The 15,430-nt window shown below is 40.8% G+C and overlaps 1 protein-coding gene across 1 annotated transcript; it reads right to left on the bottom strand.

The window, feature by feature from the left end:
* Positions 1-1,173: 1,173 nt before the first annotated feature.
* On the bottom strand, positions 1,174-3,711 carry LOC136118413 (cathepsin G-like). Its single transcript, XM_065871686.1, has 5 exons — positions 3,657-3,711; positions 2,771-2,918; positions 2,186-2,321; positions 1,783-2,037; positions 1,174-1,335 (listed from the first exon to the last, which is right to left on the bottom strand). The coding sequence occupies exons 1-5, from the start codon at positions 3,709-3,711 to the stop codon at positions 1,174-1,176; spliced, it is 756 nt and encodes a 251-aa protein (XP_065727758.1).
* Between the last annotated feature and the right edge of the window lie 11,719 nt (positions 3,712-15,430).

The following is a 15,430-nucleotide window of genomic DNA, read 5'->3' as shown; positions in this document are numbered from 1 at the left end:
AGAATATCAAATTTACCGAAGCATTTCTGCATATCAGTCGCTTTGACATGTGTTCAGTGATTATTCAAGATTACGGAAACTGCAAAAATTCAGGTGGCAAATGTCACACTGTGAGGAGTAATTACCATTTTCATGAACAGAGAAGAACTTCCCAGCTGATTCTTTACAGTTACCTTGACGTGTTAAAAGCACGGTTTTAAGCTATGTGACTTCAGAAATCTATTATTTGAATATAATATTGATGTATCAGTCATAAGTTAATCTTTAGTATAAAGTCAAGTTATTTTAGGCAACATACTGTATTGTATAATTTTAGAGTAACGAAACCAGAAGGAGACCCTCATCACATTGAAAATGAGAACATTGGTCTATAGTACAGTCAGGGTTGGTATGGGTAAAGGTTTCAGAAACTCTGGCTGTCCATAGACACTCGGGTTGCTCCCATCTCTTGGCCATTGTGAATAGCGCAGCTTTGATATGGGTGTTTTGTTAGATATTTTTAAGAAAGTAAATTATTTTTTTTCTTCTAGTACTTGTATGGATTGATTTTTTTACATTTAGATCTTTGATCCCATCTGAGTGTAATTTCGGATTATGATGAGAAGTATGGACCCAACTTTATCTTTTTTCCCTAATGATTCTCTATTTTGTTTCAATGTTGTCTATTAAAAGTTGATTGTTTCTCAGTGATCTGAGAATTGTTAACCATATGTTCAATTGGGCCTTGTATAGAATTTCAATCGTCCCTTTGATCTGCCTGTCTTACCCACGCCAGTGGCACACAGTTTTGGGGTACACTTTAATACCTAAAGGAGAGTCTCTGGTAGCGTGGAGAATAAGGAGCCTTACTCTGGGAAGAGATAGGTCCTTCCATCACTCCCCAGAGCGGGTGGAGGGGAGATGGAGGAATGCATGGCTTGGAGGAGAGAAGAAGCTCACCCTGACTCCCAGGATGGGGGCGACGGGGATTCACTTGTCCTGGGGAAGAGACCCCATTTTCCTGGAGGAGCTCACACTCAGTCCTGGCACACATTTGCTGTGTATTGAATCATGTTTAATGAACAAATGAGGAATCGGTTATTTCCACTCTAGATGTGGATGTTTATTAAGGCTCTGGGAACTGCCCTGGATCTGGGCTCTGCCCCAGAGAAGGGGAGTCAGTGACAGGGGGTGTCACTCCAGCCCCCACTTTTTGAAGCGTCTCATCGTTCTCCGTATCCAGGGCAGGAAGCTGGAAATCCTGGTGAAGACTGCTGGAGGAGTCCCAAACCTGTTTCCGTAGGAGACGATGCCCTGGGCCACGTTGTTACACACAAGGGGGCCACCGGAGTCCCCCTGTGGGCAACCAGAGGGAGGGACACTAAGCCGGGCCTCCATTCTCCAGGCCTTCCCGCTCCTGCGGCCCTAAGGCCCGCCCTCAGAGAAGACAGGCATGGGTGGGCTCCTTCCACTGCTGGCTGTGTGTGAGGTGGGAGGCGGAGGGGCAGCAGAAGTGGAGCTTCTGGATTTTTCCATCACTGGGCTTCAGCCCTCTCTATGGTTATTCTCCAGAACAACCCAGGTCAAGGTACCTTCACCGGCCCCAGGAAAACGCTACACATGTACGTCCTGTGTCTGGTGCACCTGCTATTCCCCCAGAGACCGGATGGACGGGAAAAAGTCCCCCACCTCACTCTGCTCTGGGCCCCAGACTGAGGCCATGGGGCTGTAGTCTGTCCCCACGGCCCAGTCTGCCCACGTCCCTTTGTCTCGGACAGTGTCGGCAGATGCCCGTGGTCTTACCAGGAAGGCGGATTTCCTCTCTCTTGGGTCGCCCACACAAATCTGTGTTTGGCCGGTGTAGAACATGAAGCGTCTACTGCACTCCCCGTTCCTCTGCACTGTCAGCTGCACGTCCTGGAGCACGTCTGTTCCCCTGTTCAGGCCGAGAAGGCCCCAGCCGGCCACGGTGCACGGGGTCCCAGGACTCAGGCTGTCCTGGGTCTGCGGCAGAGCCACCGGCCTCACAGCTCGATTACGTGTGACTCTGCTTCTCAGCTGGCAGGAAGCATGCAGGCACTCAGGGACTGTCTGTGCCATGCTCACCCCATGCCCACCACCACCCTGGGAGTCTGCTCGGCTTCCCCCTCCCTGGTCCCCCAAGCTGGGAGGGAGCCGCCCGGGTGAAGTACCAGTGGGTCGGTACCTGCAGTAACATGATGTCATTCTGGTTGTTCTGCTGATTGTACCTGGGGTGGGGGATGGCTCTGAGCACCGGTATGCGCTGCTGAGTCCTTTCCAACCTCCTGATGTTGTGGGCCCCCAGGATGACACTTATTTGTCTGCAAAGGAAAGGGAGCCTAGAGGTAGGTCTGAGCTGCAGGAACTGCACTCCCCGATGCAGGTCACGCGACAGCCCAGGGTGGCGAGACATCAGCCAAGGGAAGGTGGGGACAGGAGGGCTCTGGCACTGGGCTCTGTGCCCTTGGTCTCCACAGCCTTGAGCTGGGGGTGGTGGGAAACCCAGCGACCTCATATTTGGCCTCCTCTACAATAAAAAAGGAGCTTGAATTCATATTTTGAGCCTCAATGCGTGCCTTCCATCTCCCCATCTTGCTCTTTTTGATCAGGTCCTCCTTTCTCCCCATTTACAATGGCCTGCTCCCTGCTCCCCAAGCCCTACCTGCTCTTTTTTCACCCCTTTATTGCTAGAACCCTGCTTTCAATGGCTCCTCTCATGAAATCTTCTGGACCTGCTCTGCTGGTGCCCAGAAGCCCCTTAGTGCCTCACCTTCCCGAGCAGTGAGCTGCTGTCATCACAAAGTCTTCTCGCACCAGAAACCCCCCACAAGTGGTCAGTCCCACTGGTCTCTGGATCTGAACATATGCCATGTAAGGGTGGGAATGGGGCCTGGCCTCTTGGCCTCCGATGATCTGCCCTGGAAGGAAGCATTAGGCACTTATCTCTGCACTGATAGGTGTGTGGGCTTCGGCTTGGTGGCTCCAGAAATGTTAGAAGATGGCGAGGCAGGAGAGCTGCTACAGGGGCCGGAGAAGCTGGTGGTTCATGAGAACTGGGTCTGCAGGGCACCAGCCTTGGGGGAGGCTCCAGGATTCTGCAGGAAACGCTGCTGGCTCCCCCTCCCAGCCTCAGCTCCCTCCCACCTCCCCAGAAGGCAAGGCCAGCTGCAGCCTCCCATAATGAGGAAGGTTCCTCTGCTGTGGGGATGGCAGATCTGGAGCCCTCTGGGCAGCCTCTCCCTGAAGTCCCGTGGTACTTTCTTCCTCAGGGAGTCTCCCGGATCCCCGTGAGTCCAGCTCACGGCCAGCTCATGAATTTAAGGCTCTAAGGATGAGCTGGCGGGCCTGCTATTGCTGTATCTTTATCTCCTCGGCTCTGCCACAGGAGCTGCAGAATGAGTGCAGAGAGCATGTTTATATAGCAAGTAGTACGTGCCAGGACGACTCCAAGAATTTTATGTACACCAAGTCATTTAACTCTCATGTCAACTCTCTGAGGTAGGCCTGACATAATTCCTGTTTTATAGATGATGGAGCTGAGGAACTCTGAACTCATACAAGCTGCCCAATGATACAGGGTTAGGAAGTGCCTGAGTGGTCTGGCTCCAGAGTCTATGGGATGGGGTTGGCCTCTGAGGATGGGGACGGTCACTCACCTGCCCTAGCCCTGGGGGGCAGGAGAAGGACCACCAGGAGCAGGAGTGGCTGCATCGTCCTGGGAAGTCTGCCCAGTCAGTTGCTGCTGGTCTTCCTCCCACCAGACTTTGAGCCCCTGAAAGAGGAAGGAAAGGTGAGGGTGGGGGCTTGAGAATTCGCATTCCCGTTCTCCTGCTGCTGTGCTAGGTTTCGTCACCCGAGGCTGCCCAAGAGGCTTGCCCACGAACTGCCAGTGATGTGGGGGAAGACAGTAACCCAAGGCTTCAGCGCAATATCCCGCACAGCTGCTGAGTCATTGCTGGCCGCGGAAATGGGAACCCAGGGCAACAGGGATGGGGACCGGGTCACTGTGTCGCAGAACCTCAAACCCACCTAATTCAATAATCCCTACAAGCATCAAAGCTGGGAGCTGTCTATTTCCTCCTTCCTCTCCCTCATTGACTGGAGCCTGCTTGTCTTCACCCTTTGGCCTTAGCCCCCTGTTGAGACCCTTGCTGCTCCCACTTCTTTCTAGAAGTTGTCATGCAGATTGAGTAGCTCTCTCTCCTGAGTGTGTGGAGGGCACCGCCAGAGAAAGGAAAGGGAAGAATGAGGCTCTGCCACTGACCATTATACTCTCAGGTCACTTGAGCCCCAGCAAACTCTCAGTGAAATCCTGACACTGTGGACGACTTCTGTTCTCCTGCTTCCTACTCAAGGCAAAGGCCTTTATGTCCCAGAAGGTTCTCTGCATGCAGAAAAGGCCTAGTGACTTGATTTTGTTGCAAGCCATCAGACCCCGGTGGAAAAACATCTCAAATCCTATTCATCCATGGTATAAGAGTCCCATCAACCTAATCCCATCTCTGCCCCGGGGGTGATAGCTCCTAAGAAGGAGGTACGTCACTGCTGTGCTCCTTGTAACACATGAAGAAGTGGACCCAGGCATTCATCACTGAGAGAAAGGCATGGCAGAGTCCTGCAGAGTAACACAGGGGGCTGTGAGACACTCTTAAAAGTACTTAGAAGACTGTGTTGGCACAGAAAAACATTATAGTATGGTAAAATTTTTGCAAAAGTATCAGAATTGAAAACTAATACAATTCTCAGTCTTTTAAGGATTGTGATAACCCACTTGAAAATCCTATGAAAGTTAAGGATCTCCTCCCTCTATATAAATACACACCGATTATTACCAATTTTAAAGCTGTAAAGATCTTAATTCCTTCTCTATTACACTCTCAGTGATTGCAACTTCATGATATTTCTTCATGAATCTGAAAACTAATATGCAGAAAATGGAAAAAAAGCAAAAATAGTATAAGAGCTTTATTAGTGCCATAGTAGTTGGGTAAATTTAATTTTTTGTTACTTAAATTTTTAATTCTTCATTTTGTTTTAAAATTATTACTCTAACTTAAACAAAGGGGAAAGTAGAAACAACAGACTGCCCATGTGAAAAAAGAGGAGTAAAATATATGTTCCCAATGATCTGAATAGAGATGTGGATAGGGGATTTCATTAACAGTGACTAGGATTCCGTGCCAATTTTCCCACCAGAAGCAACCCAAAACAAACCTGTTTAAAATGTATAGAAACCTTAGAGGTCTTGAAGAACTCCCAAAGCAAGAGAGATTATTAGGTTAAAACAGAAGGAATAATGGGAATCCAGCAGTAGCTATTATTATTCTGAGGTAATTTGCTGAACCCACAAAATTTGCACTTTTGTTTTGATGACCATATAAGGTGAGGAGTGTAGAAATGAAAGACCAAGACCCACACAAGCAGGTCTGGTCAAACCCTCCCCACAATAAGCTGGGAACTTAAAAGTCTACACGCTCAAAGTAACCAAAAAGAGGTATTGGGCTAGCTCTTGCAAATAATTTCGTGAAAGATTGTAATTACCTGGACTTTTTATGGACTCTCAAACCTTGAATTGCCATTAATGTGGTTATATCTTGTGTACCAAAGTACCTGGCAGAGTCAAATGTAAATCTAGAGGAAATTCACTTAATTCCAGAATTTGACACCTAAAATTTTATTTTTCAAGTTTAATGACAAACATATAGTCAAATGTAAACAGATCAACAAGCAAACAAAGATACAAGACACCATGACTCAGAAACAATAGATAAGAAAAGAGGGGAAAAAAACCCCGTTAATTATTGGGATAATATTGTTAGTATAATAAAATACAGATTGAAAAACTATTATGTTGAAATAAAAACAAACCTTAAAAGAATTCCAGGGAACATGAACCTTAAAAAAAGTGACATAACATTTGAAAGAGAACTAAATACGACTTTCAAAAGTGAAAAACTAAAATTAAAATCTCAGTGAATAGAGTTAATAATAGTTTAGACAAAGATGAAAAGAGAATTACTGACCTAAATTAGTTCAGAGATCTTCCTGCTTAAGGAAGGAAATGAGCTGCCGACTGGAGCGGTGAGCAGGCTTACTCAGCATCAGAAGAGTGATCGAACAGAGCCAATCTGCAAGGACTGGAAAGTGAATTACAACAGGAGAAAATTAAACTTCTATGCAGTGGATGCTGGGTACATATTTAGAAGCCCGAGACGTGTAGCTAACAGGGTCTTGGTGCTCTGGTCTGGTGTCAGGCCTAGGCCTCTGAGGTGGGAGAGCCGAGTTCAGGACATTGGACCACTAGAGACCTCCTGACCCCATACAGTATCAATCGGTGAGAGCTCTCCCAGAGATTTCCATCTCAACTTTAAGACCCAGCTCCACCCAATGGCCAGCAAGCTCCATTGTTGGACGCCCCATGCCAATCAACTAGCAAGACAGGAACAAAACCCCACCCACTAGCAGAGAGGCTGCCTGAAATCGTGCTAAGTTCACAGACACCACAAAACACACCCCAGGACGTGGCCCTGCCCACCAGAAAGACAAGATCCAGCCCCACACACTAGAACACAGGCACCAGTCCCCTCCACAAGGAAGCCTACACAAGCCACTGAACCAACCTCACCCACTGGGGATTAGGTTTCAACATACAAATCTGTGGGGGACACAACATTCAATCTATAGCAATGAAATCAAAACCCCCAAACTGTAAATTTGTAAGAAACATGCAGCAGATGAAGGAGCAAGGTAAAAACTCACCAGACCAAACAAATGAAGAAGAAATAAGCAGTCTATCCAAAAAAGAATTCAGAGTAATGATAGTAAAGATTTTCCAAAATCTTGGAAATAGAATGGAAAAAATACAAGAAATGTTTAACAAGGACCTAGAAGAACTAAAGAGCAAACAAACAATGATGAACAACACAAATAATGAAATTTAAAATTCTCTAGAAGGAATCAAGAGCAGAATAACTGAGGCAGAAGAACAGATAAGTGACCTGGAAGAAAAAATAGTGGAAATAACTACCACAGAGCAGAATAAAGAAAAAAGAATGAAAACAATTAAGGACAGTCTAAGAGACCTCTGCGACAACATTAAACACACCAACATTATAGGGGTCCCAGAAGAAGAAGAGAAAAAGAAAGGGTCTGAGAAAATATCTGAAGAGATTATAGTTGAAAACTTCCCTCACATGGGAAAGGAAATAGTCAGTGAAGTCCAGGAGGCACAGAGAGTCCCATACAGGATAAATCCAAAGAGAAACATGCCACGACATATATTAATCAAACTATGAAAAATTAAATACAAAGAAAAAATATTAAAAGCAGCAAGGGAAAAGCAACAAATAACATAGAAGGGAATCCCCATAAAGTTAACAGCTGATCGTTCAGCAGAAACTCTGCAAGCCAGAAGGGACTGGCAGGACATATATAAAGTGATGAAGGGGAAAACCTACAACCAAGATTACTCTACCCAGCAAGGATCTCATTCAGAGTCGATGGAGAAATTAAAACCTATATAGACAAGCAAAAGTTAAGAGAATTCAGCACAACCAAAGCAGCTTTACAACAAATGCTAAAGGAATTCTCTAGGCAGGAAACACAAGAGAAGGAAAAGACCTACAAAAACAAACCCCAAACAATTTAGAAAATGGTAATAGGAACAAACATATCAATAATTACCTTAAATGTAAATGGATTAAATGTTCCAACCAAAAGACATAGACTGGCTGAATGGATAACAAAACAAGACCCATATATATGCTGTCTACAAGAAACCCACTTCAGACCTAGGGACACATATAGACTGAAAGTGAGGGGATGGAAAAGGATATTCCATGCAAAAGGAAATCAAAAGAATGTTGGAGTAGCAATTCTCATATAAGACAAAATAGACTTTAAAATAAAGACTACTACAAGCGACAAAGAAGGACACTACATAATGATACAGGGATCAATCCAAGAAGAAGATATAACAATTATAAATATTTACACACCCAACATAGGAGCACCTCAATACATAAGGCAAATGCCAATAGCCATAAAAGGGGAAATCAACAGTAACACAATAATAGAACCCACTTTCACCAATGGACAGATCATCCAAAATGAAAAAAATAAGGAAACACAAGCTTTAAATGACGCATTAAACAAGATGTATTTAATTGATATTTATAGGACATTCCATCCAAAAATAACAATACACTTTCTTCTCAAGTGTTCATGGAACATTCTCCAGGATAGATCATATCTTGGGTCACAAATCAAGTCTTGGTAAACTTAAGAAAATTGAAAACATATCAAGTATCTTTTCCGACTACAACACAATGAGGCTAGATATCACTTAGAGGGAAAAAAAACTGTAAAAAATACAAACACATGGAGGCTAAATAATACACTACAAAATAACCAAGAGGTCACTGAAGAAGCCAAAGAGGAAATTAAAAAATACCTAGAAACGAATGACAATGAAAACATGATGACCCAAAACCTATGTGATGCAGCAAAAACAGTTCTAAGAGGGAAGTTTATAGCAATACAATCCTACCTCAAGAAACAAGAAAAATCTCAAACAACCTAAACTTAAACCTAAAGCAATCAGGGAAAGAAGAACAAAACCTCCAATGTTAGCAGAAGGAAAGAAATCATAAAGATCAGATCAGATGTAAATGAAAAGGAAATGAAGAAAACGATAGCAAAGATCAATAAAACTAAAAGCTGGTTCTTTGAGAAGATAAACAAAATTGATAAACCATTAGCCAGACTCATCACGAAAAAAGGGAGAAGAGTCAAATCAACAGAATTAGAAATGAAAAAGGAGAAGTAACAACTTACACTGCAGGAATACAAAGGATCATGAGAGATTACTACAAGCAACTATACACCAATAAAATGGACAACCTGGAAGAAATGGATAAATTCTTAGAAAAGTACAACTTTCCAAGACTGAACCAGGAAGAAATAGAAAATATAAACAGACCAATCACAAGCACTGAACTGTGATTAAAACTCTTCCAACAAATAAAACCCAGGACCAGATGGCTTCACAGGCGAATTCTATCAAATATTTAGAGAAGATCCTTCTCAAACTCTTCTGAAATATAGCAGAGAGAGGAGCACTCCCAAACTCATTCTACGAGGCCACCATCACCCTGATACCAAAACCAGACAAAAACGTCACAAAAAAAGAAAATTACAGACCAACATCACTGATGAACATAGATGCAAAAATCCTCAACAAAATACTAGCAAAAGAATTCAACAGCATATTAAAAGGATCATACACCATGACCAAGTGGGGTTTATCCCAGAAATCCAAGGATTCTTCAATATATGCAAGTCAATCAATGTGATACACCATATTAGCCAATTGAAGGATAAAAATCATATAATCATCTCAATAGATTCAGAAAAAGCTTTTGACAAAATTCAACACACATTTATGATAAAAATTCTCCAGAAACTAGGCATAGAATGAACTTACCTCAACATAATAAAGGCCATATATCACAAACCCACAGCCAACCTCGTTCTCGATGGTGCTAAATTGAGACCATTTCCTCTAAGATCAGGAACAAGACAAGGTTGCCTATTCTCACCTCTATTATTCAACATAATTTTGGAAGTTTTAGCCACAGCAATCAGAGAAGAAAAAGAAATAAATGAATCCAAATTGGAAAAGAAGAAGTAAAGATGTCACTGTTTGCAGATGACATGATGCTATACATAGAGAATCCTAAAGATTCTACCAGAAAACTACTAGAGCTAATCAATGAAGTTGGTAAAGTAATAGGATACAAAATTAATGCACAGAAATCTCTTGCATTCCTATACACTAATGATGAAAAATCTGAAAGAGAAATTAAGGAAACACTCCCATTTACCACTGCAACAAAAAGAATGAAATACCTAGGAATAAACCTACCTAGGTAGACAAAAGATCTGTATACAGAAAAGTATAAGACACTGATAAAAGAAATTAAAGATGATAGAAACAGATGGAGAGATATACCATATTCTTGGATTGGAAGAATCAACATTGTGAAAATGACTATACTACCCAGAACAATTTACAGATTCAGAGCAATCCCTATCAAACTACCAATGGCAGTTTTCACAGAGCTAGAACAAAAAATTTCACAATTTGTCTGGAAACACAAAAGACCCTGAATAGCCAAAGCAATCTTGAGAAAGAAAAACAGAGCTGGAGGACGCAGGCTCCCTAACTTCAGACTATACTACAAAGCTACAGTAATCAAGGCAGTATCGTAGTGGCACAAAAACAGAAATATAGATCAATGGAACAGGATAGAAAGCCCAGAGATAAATCCACGCACATATGGTCACCTTATTTTTGATAAAGGAGGCAAGAATATACGATGGAGAAAGACAGCCTCTTCAATAAGTGGTGTTGGGAAAACTGAACAGCTACATGTAAAAGAATGAAATTAGAACACTCCTTAACACCACACAAAAATAAACTCAAAATCAATTACAGACCTAAATATAAGGCCAGACACTATAAAACTCTTAGAGGAAAACATAGGCAGAACACTCCATGACATAAATCACTGCAAGATCCTTTTTGACCAACCTCCTAGAGCAACGGAAATAAAAACAAAAATAAACAAATAGGACGTAATGAAACTTAAAAGCTTTTGCACAGCAAAGGAAACCATAAACAAGATGAAAAGACAACCCTCAGAATGGGGAAAAATATTTGCAAATGAAGCAACAGAGAAAGGATTAATCTCCAGAATTTGCAAGCAGCTCATGCAGCTCAATATCAGTAAAACAAACAACCCAATCCAAAAATGGGCAGAAGACCTAAATAGACATTTCTCCAAAGAAGACATACAGATTTTCAACAAACATATGAAAGGATGCTCAACATCACTAATCATTAGAGAAATGCAAATCCAAACTACAATGAGGTATCACCTCACACCGGTAAGAATGGCTATCATCAAAAATCTATAAACAATAAATGCTGGAGAGGGTGTGGAGAAAAGGGAACCCTCTTGCACTGTTGGTGGGAATTTAAATTGATACAGTCACTATGAAGAACAGTATGGAGGTTCCTTAAAAAACTAAAAATAGAATTACCATATGATTCAGCATCCCACTCCTGGGCCTATACCCTGAGAAAACCGTAATTCAAATATAGACATGTACCACAATATTTATTGCAGCACTATTTATAATAGCCAGGACATGACAGCAACCTAAGTGTCCATCGACAGATGAGTGGATACAGAAGGTTTGACACATATACACAGTGGAATATTACTCAGCCATAAAAATAAATGAAATCAAACTATTTGTAGTAAGGTGGATGGACCTACAGAGTCTGTCATACAGAGTTAAGTAAGTCAGAAAGAGAAAAACAAATACTGTATGCTAACACATATATATGGAGTGTTAAAAAAAAAAGTTGTGATGAACCTAGGGGCAGGACAGGAATAAAGACTCAGACGTAGAGAATGGACTTGAGGACACGGGGAGGGGGAAGGGTAAGCTGGGACGGAGTGAGAGAGTAGAATTGACGTATATACACTACGAAATGTAAAACAGCTAGCTAGCGGAAAGACGCTGCATAGCACAGGGAGATCAGTTCGGTGCTTTGTGACCACCTAGCGGGGTGGGATAGGGAGGGTGGGAGGGAGACCTAAGAGGGAGGGCATATAGGGATGTATGTATACATATAGCTGATTCACTTTTTTGACAGTGGAAGCTAACACAACATTGTAAAGCAATTATACTCCAATAAAGATGTTAAAAAAAAAAAAGTTCTGAAAGAAGTGTAAAGGATGGGTCCCAGACAGGTATAAAGATTAAAAAAATAGAAAATAGTAGAATTAGAAGGTTAAACAATATGTTGAATTAAAGTTCTAGAAGAATGAGAGACAATGAGAAGAGGCAATATATAATCAGATATTGGCCGAGATTTTTAAAATAACTGGTGAAAAACATTTAATTAGAGGTTAAAAAGATAAATCTCAAGCAAAATAATAAAAAGAAATCCATATCAAGAAATCATATCGCAGAAACGTTAAGAGCATCTAGAGAAAGAAAGGCAGATTACTTTCAAGTGACTGGCAGATCAATGCTGAGTTTTCAACAGCCGCAGTGAGTGGATGCTACCCAGAAAGCAACAGTTTCATAGTCATTTGGGAAGATTTAAAAACACATCTTATAAATTGATTAGTAATGATATAGAATTTAAAATGGCTGATGAAAAAATGAGCACATATAGAACATCTTACCCAGCAAAGGCAGACTCCATATTTTACAAGCAGAGATGGATGTTGACCATAGATTAGGTCTAAAAATGTTTAAAGGATTAAAATGATACATTATTTGTTATAGGTCACAATGAGTTTAAGCTAGAAATCCTTAAAAAGAATATGAGAAGAAAATCCTTATATTTTTAAAACTAGAGAAATAGACTGCTAAATACAATTGACAATTGAATGATGCGGGTTTGAACCACTTGATTCCACTTATACACGAGTTTTTTTGTTTTTCTTTTTCTTTAAATTTAATTTTTATTTTATATTAGAGTATAGTTGATTTAAAATGTTGTTAGTTTCAGGTGTACAGCAAAGTGATTCAGTTATACATATACATATACCCATTCTTTATCAGATGCTTTCCCATATAGGTTATTACAGATTATTGAGTAGTGTTCCCTGTGCTTTACAGTATGTCCTTGTTGATTATCTATCTTACGTATAATAGTGTGTATATGTTAATCACAAACTCCTAATTTATCCCTTCCCCCTCCTTTTCCTTTTGGTAACTGTAAGTTTGTTTTATATGCCTATGAGTGTTTTTCTGTCTTATAAAGAAGTTCATTTGTATCATTTTTTTTTAGATTCCACATATAAGTGACATCATATGATATTTGTCTTTCTCTGTCTGACTTACTTCACTTAGTATGATAATCTCTAGGTCCATCCATGTTGCTGCAAATGGCATTATTTCATTCTATTTTGTGGCTGAGTAATATTCCATTGTATATATGTACCACATCTTCTTTATCCATTCCTTTGTTGATAAACATTTAGGTTGATTCCATGTCTTGGCTATTGTAACTAGTGCTGCAATGAACATTGGGTTACATGTATCTTTTTAAATTGTGGTTTTCTCTGGATATACGCCCAGGGCTGGGATTGCTGGATCATATGGTCATTCTATTTTTAGTTCTTGAAGGAACCTCCATACTGTTCTCCCTAGTGGTTGTACCAATTTACATTCCCACCAACAGTGTAGGAGGGTTCCCTTTTCTCCACACCCTCTCCAGCATTTATTGTTTGTAGCCTTTTTTTTTTTTTTTTTTTTTTTTTTTTTGTGGTACGTGGGCCTCTCACTGCTGTGGTCTCTCCAGACGCACAGGCTCAGCGGCCATGGCTCACGCGGCATGTGGGATCTTCCCAGACCGGGGCACGAACCCACGTCCCCTGCATTAGCAGGCAGACTCTCAATCACTGCGCCACCAGGGAAGCCCTGTTTGTAGCCTTTTTGATGATGGCCATTCTGACTGGTGTGAGGTGATACCTCATTGTAGTTTTGATTTGCATTTCTCTAATAATTAGTGATGTTGCACATCTTTTCATGTGCTTTTTGACCATCTGTATGTCTTCTTTGGAGAAATGTCTATTTAGGTCTTCTGCACATTTTTTGATTTTTTTCTTCATATTTAGCTGCATGAGCTGTTTGTATATTTTGGAGATTAATCCTTTCTTGGTCGCTTTGTTTGCAAATATTTTCTCCCATTCCGTGTGTTGCATTTTGTTTATGGTTTCCTCTGCTGTCTAAAAGCTTTTAAGTTTATTTAGGTCCCATTTGTTTATTTTTGGTTTGATTTTCATTATTCTAGGAGGTGGATCAAAAAGATATTGCTGAAATTTATGTCAAAGTTTGTTCTTCCTATGTTTTCCTCTAAGAGTTTTATAGTATCCAGTTTTACATTTAGTTCTTTACTCCATATGAGTTTATTTTTGTGTATGGTGTTAGATAATGTTCTAGTTTCATTCTTTTACATATAGCTGTCCAGTTTTTCCAGCACCTCTTCTTATTGAAGAGACTGTTCTTGTCTCCTTTTTCATAGATTAATTGACCACAGGTGTGTAAGTTTATTTCTGGGCTATTTTGTTTCATTGATCTATATTTCTGTTTTTGTGCCAGTACCATACTGTCTTGATTACTGTAGCTTTGTAGTATAGTCAGAAGTCAGGGAGTCTGATTCCTCCAGCTCCTTTTTTCTTTCTCAGGATTTCTTTGGTTATTTGGGGTCTTTTGTGTTTCCATATAAATTTTAGTATTTTTTGTTCTGGTTCTGTGAAAAATGCCATTGGTTATTTGATAGGGATTGCATTGACTATAGATTGGCTTGGGTAGTACAGTCATTTTGACAGTATTCATTCTTCCAATTCAAGAACATGGTATACCTTTCCACCTGTTTGAGTAGTCTTTGATTTCTTTCATCGGTGTCTTATAGTTTTCCAAGTGCATGTCTTTTGCCTTCTTAGGTAGGTTTATTCCTAGGTATTTTGTTCTTTTGGATGTGATGGTAAATGGGATTGTTTCCTTGATTTCTCTTTCTGATCTTTCATTGTTAGTGTATAGAAATGCAAGAGTTTTCTGTGTATTAATTTTGTATCCTGAAACTTTACCGAATTCATTGATTAGCTCTAGTAGTTTTCTGATGGCATCTTTAGGATTGTCTATGTGTAGGATCATGTCATCTGCAAACAGTGACAGTTATATTTCTTCTTACCCAATTTGGGTGCCTTTTATTTCCTTTCCTTCTCTGATTGCCATGGCTAGGAATTCCAAAACTATGTTGAATAACAGTGGTGAGAGTGGACATACTTGTCCTGTTCTTAATCTTAGAGGAAATGCTTTCAGATTTTCCACCATTGAGAATGGTGTTTGCTCTGGGTTTGTTGTATATGGCCTTTATTACGTTGAGGTAGTTTCCCTCTATGCCCACTTTCTGGAGAGTTTTTATCATAAAATTGGTGTTGAATTGTGTCAAAAGCTTTTTCTGCATCTTTTGAGGTGATCATACGGTTTTTATTCTTCAATTTGTTGATGTGGTGTATCACACAGATTTATTTGCGGATATTGAAAAATCTTTGCATCCCTGACATAAATCCCACTTGATCATGGTGTATGAGTCTCTTAAAGTATTGTTGGATTTGGTTTGCTAGCATTTTGTTGAGGATTTCTGCGTCTATGTTCATCAGTGATATTGATTTTCTTTTTTTGTAGTATCTTTGTCTGGTTTTGGTAGCAGGGTGATGGTGGCCTCATAGAATGAGTTTGGGAGTATTTTTTTCTTTGCAATTTTTTTTGGAATACTTTCAAAAGGATAGGTGTTAACTCTTTTCTAAATGCTTGATAGAAGTCACCTGTGAAATCA

This window comes from Phocoena phocoena, chromosome 2, assembly GCF_963924675.1.
Source record: "Phocoena phocoena chromosome 2, mPhoPho1.1, whole genome shotgun sequence".
Lineage (NCBI taxonomy): Eukaryota > Metazoa > Chordata > Mammalia > Artiodactyla > Phocoenidae > Phocoena > Phocoena phocoena.
This window is presented reverse-complemented; position numbering and strand designations above follow the sequence as displayed.